Source organism: Arachis ipaensis, chromosome B05 (assembly GCF_000816755.2).
Source record: "Arachis ipaensis cultivar K30076 chromosome B05, Araip1.1, whole genome shotgun sequence".
Taxonomy (NCBI): domain Eukaryota; kingdom Viridiplantae; phylum Streptophyta; class Magnoliopsida; order Fabales; family Fabaceae; genus Arachis; species Arachis ipaensis.
The window spans coordinates 132,898,980-132,908,084 of record NC_029789.2 but is presented as its reverse complement, the minus strand read 5'-3'; the positions used below and the strand labels follow the sequence as shown (position 1 = coordinate 132,908,084).

Below are 9,105 nucleotides of genomic sequence, written 5' to 3'. Positions count from 1 at the left end.
CATCTAGACACCTTCCGGTACTCTTCAAAGCTGATAGCACAGTGAAGAAGGTTGATTGCTTTGGCATTCAGTTCTATCTTCTTCTTGTCATCTTCATTCCATTCAGCTTCTTCTTTTGGAGTCACCACTCCATCAGCACTTATTTTTGTTGGGATCTTGGGACCATTTACAACGATCTTCCATAAGTTGTAGTCAATGGATTGGATGAAGATCCTTATCCTTTCTTTCCAGTAGGAATAGTTCTTTCCGTTAAAGAAAGGTGGCCGGTTATTTGACTGGCCTTCAGTGAGGGTGTAGGCAATTGTGGTTGTGCCCAGATTGTTCGCCATTGGATCTTTGCTCCAAGCGGTTAAGCTTGATTCTTGAGACCTTAGCTCTGATACCAATTGAAGGTTGTGGTAGGCTTAGAGAAGGGGGGGTTGAATCTATGCCTTCCTTTTAATTGTTGTTGTTACCCTTTTAAAACAGATTTGCAATTCTGATCCTGTTTTAACTTAGCAGCGGAAATTTATGAGACAATTTATTTTTGTCTCATGAATATCAGAAAACAGAACACAGCAGAGAAGAGAAAAGCTAACACCAGCATGTATCCTGGTTCGGTTGCCTTGTGCTATGCAACCTACATCCAGTCTCCTCCACAACTATGGAAGAATTTCACTATAGTTAACAGTATTACATACACCAATAACACATGATTGACCCAATCCTTTCACACTCAAGTTCTAACCTAACTTGACATTGGCTATGCTAATACCTAACTATTCACTCTTAGTGCTAACCCAACTAAGAAAGGGATACCTCACAGGTACAAGATACAAGACATAAACACACCTAAAGAAATCTGAAAATAACTCTAGGCTTTTCTCTCAAGTGTTTCACTCAGCCTTTTTCCACTCATGGCTTTTACTTGAGCTTTCTCACAATATGCCTTTTCTCTCAAGAAATTACAGAAAAATAAACATTGAAAAGTAAATTACAATCTGTAAAACATGAAGGAGATTGACTTCATCAACAACCTCTTTGCTATGCGAAAAACCAGATTAGCAAGCCTCTGATTCAGTTCTTCATACTGGCGGAATGCACCTTTGATTAGGTTACACTGTCCAGTTAGTTGAACTTCTTCAAAGAACTCTCTCAGAACAAAACCTCTATTCACTGGTTTTCTCTCCTCGCTTTTCTGAATGAACAGCAAGCTTCTTTTATCTCCTTGCATGTGGCTTGGTTCTTCCTCCAAGGTCAACACCTTGAGCCTTGAGCTTCACCAACTCACAGATTCACTTTTTCACCTTAATCCTCAGAGAAGAAACTTTTCCTCTGACTTCCCCAACTTGACCGAAAGCCATGTAGGAGTAACCGAGATTGTCTTCCAATGGTCAACCAAATCTAAACCATAGAGATGCAACTTGGTCCCCAAGAATCTCTTGTGACCGTGGATTTGTAGCAGTGAAGAACAGAGATCAACTTTCCCTTGAATGCCATTTTCGGATGGTGCAGAGAGTTGGGAAGAAGGGATGAAGATCTTATGCATGCAAGATGAGATGGATTATCTTTAACCTAAGCTTGATTTGGATTAGATTTTCTGCTTTAGCTTCTGTGCTTCAAGCTTCGTTTTTCTCTTTCTTGCTTCTTTGGTTACTGGCTTATGGAGGAAGCTTTTCTTCTCTTTCTCTTTCTTACTTTCTCTGAAGTCTTGATGTGACTTGATTAGAAAGGAGAGGAACGTTGCTTTGGTTGGAGTAAGATGGAGGAAATTGAAATCAATTTCGGGCTTGGATCGGGTTTGGATTGTATTTTCATAAAGCAACCCGGTTGGCCCATCAGATTTTTTGGCTTTGTTTCTTTTGGGCTGAGCTTGATTTATTTACTCATCAGCCTTGCTAAATTTTATTATACCATTTGGGCTGCTTAAAAATGAATTTGGCCTGCAACACAAAATAAATAATTAGCAATATATACTTATTAACACTTAACTCTAATTATTTATTTTGTCCAAAAATAATGTTTGTCATCACTAATTAATTTAGTTAATTTCTTAACTCAACAGGTTTACCCTCACACACGCATACACGTAAACCGCGGCTGGTTGTAGCGGTTTATGCACACCTGTAAACCGCTACTGCCAGTAGCGATTTATATAGAATTGTGAATCAATGTATTTGCGTATTAGATTTAGAAACAATGTATTTGCGTAATATTGAGGATGAAACAATTTAATAACGTAAATTGCCCCAAAAAAAATTTAAATACTCTCTGAAATTTTTGTTCAAATTTTAATTTAATTCTTAAATTTTTAATGGTCTCATAACTTACATTAGTCTCTCTAATATTTTTTGATTAAAAAAGTATAAAGAATTTATTTTTGATTAAAAAATATTAATCAACTTTAAGATTTAAATTTATAATTTAGGATTTAAGATTAAAAATTTATAATTTATATTAAAAATTAGAATTTAAGATAAATAAAATTATTTTTAAAAAATTAACTGACGTTGATCCAAAAAAATTAATTCATTAAGAGCAGCTGTTTCAATGCTAGAAAATAGAGTTCCTCTTTTAATATACAGGGACCCAATTGCTGTTGGAGCGAAGAGAGAAGAGAGACTCTTCACGTGGATCAAGGCTAAAAGTCCCTCTAAAGAAAAACTTGCAGCAACCAATAAAATGATCACAACAGAGATTAAAGTTAGTTCCTCCTAATGAAAAAGAGAGATCATTTAAATTCTTATTTATTATTTATGACACAAAAATTAATATGTACAATTATTTTTTTATGACAAATGGACTATAAATAAAAATTGAAATGAGTTTTCTACTAAATATGGTCTTAACATTACTCTTTTCATTAACGATGTACGTGTTGATATTGAATTTAGTGTCACATATCAAAATATAATATGATCACATATAATAAAGTGATAATGTGGCTGTCACCGACAAGTGATACAAAGAACATGGATAAAAATATCATATGTCATAATATGATTTATCCACATGTTGAACATAATCTTTTAACGTTCTACTATCATGTAATTATTGTAAATGACTTAATAGCTGTGAATTTTGCTAAACATCTCAATTTAGCTTCTAAAATTAAAAGTCACGAATCAAATTAATCTTTCTACCATTCTTTTTTCTTTTTTTTCGGTCATAAATTTAAAATTTTCATTATCTTTTAAATGTACTAATTTTTTATTTACTTTTCATCCATAACTTAAATAAAAATCGCATCACATAATAAAAAACTATTTCAAGCAACTTATGATACAACAACTTATTTTATAAAAATAATAGCAACATAATTTATACGTTAAAAAATATTGAAAAATCATTTTCTCTATATATAACTATTCGATTTTTTTGTCGAACTGATCATTTTCATTTTTCAACTGGAAAAACTATTGAATAAACCATTCTAAGAGTTATACTTTTCAGTTAAATATAATACATGATCACCAATTGAATCCAACTAATTTTAACATATGTAACCTGATGGTGATGATGAAAGACAATTTAATATTTGTTTGTTTCGTTAGTTTCTTTACTTTCTGGATGAGTCAGTTGATCATTTTCAAATTCCAATGATATATTGGGTTTATGAATACAAGTTTGAGAGTTTGATTTTGATGACGAATTTAAAAAATTGGATAAAATAGAAAAAGAGTAAAAATGTATTAATATCTACATAAAACATATTTAGTCTTTCTCTATAAGTATTTTTTAAGCAAATCCTTTTTAATAACTAATTAGTGGTTAATCACATAGCATTTATCTTAATTTAAATATTAATATTTAAAGTAACCTAAAGTTTTAACTTCAGGGTAAGATCATAAGACTCCCAAATTCTATTTTATAACATTTGACTTTCTAGAACTTAGCACAGGTAAAGAAAACAGAAAAATGCCTTCCCCACCTCAACTACATAGTGATTAAATTGCATAGTGATTCATGGTAAAAACTTGTTGGAACTATGCTTTGGAAATTGAAGCTGAAGTTTAACATGATAGGACGCAGTAACACCATTTTCATGACTAGATTGCCCACCACCTGTTTGAGAAATTACCGCAATACCACGAGCAAATGCAAAAGAACCTGTCCCTCCAACAACTCTTAACTCTTCTCTTCTTCTACCCTTATTATTACTTTTCTGGGGTGATACTTCTTCTTTAGCCTGAACACTTAAGCTTCCAGAATGTTCTGGAGTGTCAAAGGTTAAATACATGACATTGAATGCAGATGAATCATAATAATAATATTGCTGGAACTGTTCAACGTTATTACTTGTAGGGATTATGATGAATCCCTGTGCTTTTCCAACTACCCTTGATGTGTTCTCTGGTCCCTCAGTGAGAAAACCGTGGTACATGAATGCTCCTCCTAAAGAAGATGCTTGATCTTCAGTACTAGCAACATGTTGATGTTGTTGTTGGATGTACATTGAAAGATCAAGCCATGGTTTTGTTGGATTGTTGGTGGTGTGGGAAACTGGTGAGAGCAATGCTAATAAGATCACTGCTATTGTTGCTAGAGACACTGCAATGAAGAATATGTACCTTGGTGGCAACATTATTTTTTGGGTATTGCAAAATTTGAGATATGAGACTAGCTAGCTAGTTACTTATTATCATGATGATGGGATCAAATTACTGCTACAATAATGTTAATGCCTTTAATTAAACATGTATATACTTGCTCCTCAAAGTTATATTAAGTGTTGCTGTTGTGGAACCTAACCCAATTTCTGCGATTCAATTAATACCTAAACCATACATTGTGATGATATAAATTAAATAATCATGCTTGTCATTTTCTTCTTGGCTGCCTTGTATTTATGATGAACACTTTAATCAATAATTCATGTCAACTATATGAGATGTATACAAAAAATTAGCCACCAAATTAGTTATCAATATGAAATACATGTTGAAATATAAAATATACATTAAAAATAACTTAAATAATACATATATTTATACACAAATTAAATATATGATAATTAATTTGATGGTTGAATTTTTGTATGCACATAGCACTTTTCAATAGGGGTGTTTGCAGTGCGGTTTGGTTCGATTTTAAGAAAAAAAGTCATCCGATCTAAACGCTTAATTTATGTGCGGTGCGGTTTGGATTGGATGAAATTTTTTTAAAAATTCGATTCGATCCGATCCGATCCGATTACAAGCGGTTTGGATCAGTTTGGATTTACGATTCTTTAAATAAAAAAATTAAATACATATAACAAGTTTCAACATTAAATTTTAAATAATCAATAATGACATAACAAGTTTTAACAATATCTTAAAAAAACTAACGATAACATAACAATAGAAATAAAATTATAGGTTAGTTAAAATAAATAAATAAATAAATAACATTTTGAACATAAAATATTTATTAAATAATAATAATACATGAATAATAGAAAAATATATAACAAATTGAACATGTTATAAGTATAATTGTAAATATAATAATAAAATAATAATATTATAGCACATTGTGCGGTTTGGATTAGATTGAATCGGTTATGAAAAGTAGATCCAAAATCAGATCCAATCCAACGGTTTATAAAAAATAGAATCCAATCAAATCTGAATTAGTACGGTTTTAATCGATTTTCAATTTAAACCAGATTAAATAAACGATTTAATTTAGATCGGTTTGGATTTGAACACACCTACTTTTCAATCCCTCAATATAAGTATAACCTTTATTCATTTTGTCGATCATTTTTGCATTGTGTCTTTCTTTGATTGCTGTGTTTACTTTCTAATCATGATATCATCAGCAGCTAGCTGGAGGTAACAACCGAACCATCATATCATTATTGCTAGAGAAATACGGGAATAGTACCTCATTCTCAAGAACCTTACAGTGCCTTGAATTCAAAGGCTAGATTCCAATATTGCTTAACAATGTGTTTATAATAATTTTATATTACTACCTTAAACATATAGGTTAAGTATGAAAAATTAAGTGGATCTATAACTTATCCGAAAAATTAGTTTAAAAAATAAGAATTATCTCACATTTATAAGGATTATTATACTTTAATTATAAACAATGTGAGATTTAATACACCTATTTATACTAAGAGTTGGACAACGACTTAAAACATAAAACTTGAGGGCGACTTGAATTTTTGTGTGATGTGAGTATTAAACCATAAGGTGCTAAACCTGCCTCTATTCCAATGGATAGTTCCACAAGATTATATCAAGACAAAAGTCCCTTACTATCTGACCCTTTTATGTATCGCCGTTTGGTTGGGCGTCTTATATACCTTACCACTACTCGACCAGACATCATGTATGCCACTCAACAATTAAGTCAATTTATGGCAACTCCTACTGAATCTCATCTTCAAGCTGCCAAGCATGTGTTACGATATCTAAAAGCTAGCCCCGGCAAAAGAATTTTTTTTTCAAGAGAATCAGAAATTCAGCTTCTCGGCTTCAGTGACTCTGATTGGGCCGGATGTCCTGACACTCGGCGATCTTTAACAGGCTATTGTTTCTTCTTAGGCAACTCTTTAGTCTCTTGGAAGACCAAGAAACAAACCACCGTTGCCCGCTCATCCGCTGAAGCAGAATATCGTGCACTTGCCAACACAACTTGTGAACTTCAATGGATAATAAATCTGTTACAATTTTTACATATCTCTCCTATCCGCCCACCAGTTTTATATTGTGATCATCAAAGTGCTCTTCATATTGCTGCTAATCCAGTTTTTCATGAACGGACCAAACATTTAGAGGTCGATTGTCACTTGGTTCGACAAAAAGCTCAAGCTGGAGTGATGAAACTTCTCCCCATTCCTTCTTCTGGGCAATTAGCTGACATCTTCACAAAACCTTTGTCTCCTCAACCCTTCCATCTTAATCTCAATAAGCTTGGAGTTCTCGATATCTTTCATCCTTCAGCTTGCGGGGGCATATTAAACCATTCTTCTACCTTAGCCCATGACAACAACAAAAAAGTCTCACAGCCCACAAATTCAGCCCAACAGAATACATAAATTTAATTATAATTTTAGTCTTTATTATCTTTATCTTATCTTTAGTTGTTCTTATCTTCTTATCTTATCTTTATTTGCTTTTATCTTTTATAGGACAATGCTCTATATATATTTAGTCACTTTAGTACAATTCAATCAATCAACAATCAATAAAAGTTCTTTTCTTTACTTTTCCTACTCTTTCACAATTTTATTAGTGAGAGTGATTCAATAACAACTTTTAATCTGGCTCTGATATCATATGAAAAATTAAGTGAGTCGAGCGAATTTATTTTAAAAATTAGTTTAAAAAATAAAAATGATCTCATCATATTTATAAAAACTATCAAACTTTTAATTTTAGACCATATAAAGTCCTTAAAAATGAAAAGTTCCTATTAGAAAAATAATTAATTTAGCTACTCATATATTTAATTTATCGCGTTAAAAGATTAAAAAAAATAAACTATAACAATAGTAATTTAATTTTAACCAATATTTTTAAAACACTGGTTAGCAAAATAACTTTTATAACGGTTTAAGTAACTCTTACATTATAAATTAACTTTTTTACTAATCAAATAAGAACTGCTTAATTCTAACATTATATAAATGGTTACTTAATCCCTTTTCTCAGTTCCTGGACTTGAAAGGGTTCAAAATCCCTAAAAGAAAAACAACAATCTTCAAAATGACTTAGACAACTCTAGCTAAACACATGAGCTAAATTTTGGAATTGGATTAAACTCATTCAACTCTAATTAACTCTATGACCAGGGATAAACCTATCTTATGAGGAGAGGGGGGTATTTGTCCCACTGGAATTTAAAAAAATAAATAAAAATTAGAGTTATGCTATACATACAAGTCTTTTTAACTTACAAGTCTTACAAGTTGGGCTAAGTCTAACAAAAACTACATTCATCCACTGGAGCATAATAACACGCGCGTCACTCAACCGTTTCTAAAGTGCACTCTCACTCACCATTATGGAAGATACTTCTTCTTCTTCACGTTCCTCCTTCTCCTTCTCCTCCTCCTCTTCCTTCTTCTTCTTCTCCTTCCTTTTTGTATTTCTCCTTCTTTTTCTTCGCGTTTTTTATCTTCATCGTTGTTTTTTTATTATTGTTGTTGTTGCTACATTTTTTTCTCCTCTTCTTTCTATTGATTTTGCAACATTATGTATTTTTTTTCTTCTTTGTTTCATTTTTTCTCCGAAGAAGAATTATAAGAAAACGAAATAAGATGAGGAAGAAGAAGCAGTAGAAGATGAAGAGGAGGAAGAGGAAGAGTTTTGAATTATGCAGAACTTATCAGAATAAAAATACACCTAAAAATTCTTAAAATACACCCAAATATCTTCGTGTTACACCCAAATTTGTTGAAAATACAGAAAAATATTATCTCTAATGCTGCATTTTTTTCTTCTTTTTTTTCTTATTTCTTTCTTTTTTTTAGTTAAATGAATGTAAGTTTATCATCTTCCAAGTAATTCTGCAGCATTATGTGTTTCTTTTTCTTCTTTGTTTGATTTTTTTATTTTTATTTTTGTTAAGAGAATAAAACAAGAAGAAACTTGAGAAGGTAAAATAAAAAAGAAAATATGAATAAGAAAAAAAGAAGAAGAAGATGGTGATAATGATAAAAAAGAAGAAACATTAGAAGATGAGAAGGAGGAAGAGGAAGAGTTTTGAATTATCAGAACTTATCAGAATAAAAATACACCCAAATATCTTCGTGCTACACCCGAATTTGTTGCAGAAAAATGTTTTCTCTAATGCTATATTTTTTCTTCTAAATTAAACCATACCTTAGCCACTTGATTGATTCAAAACAATAATCAATTTTGTTCTGGTTCAATTGACAATTCGAACCTGAATTATTTATTATCTTCAACAACGAGATAACTGATGATGAAGGAGAAAGAGAAAAAAAGGGAGAAGAAATTTCAATAAAAAAAAAAGAGGAGGAAGAGGAGGAGGAGGAAGAGGTGGTGTTGATGACGACGATAACGAGAAAGAAAAATTACAAAGAAGAAGAAGAAGAGGTAAGGAAAAAAACGTAAAAGCACGTAAATATAAATGACTTGTATAACTTGTATGAGAAAACGT

The 9,105-nt window shown here is 31.6% G+C and overlaps 1 protein-coding gene across 1 annotated transcript; it reads right to left on the bottom strand.

Annotated features, from left to right (window-relative positions):
• Positions 3,944-4,564, bottom strand: LOC107642096. Its single transcript, XM_016345413.2, has one exon. It carries the CDS (start codon positions 4,562-4,564, stop codon positions 3,944-3,946), a length of 621 nt encoding a protein of 206 aa, XP_016200899.1.

Excerpts from the sequence above, each read along its gene's own strand:
- LOC107642096 (XM_016345413.2), bottom strand. The coding sequence starts at position 4,564 with ATGTTGCCACCAAGGTACATATTCTTCATTGCAGTGTCTCTAGCAACA.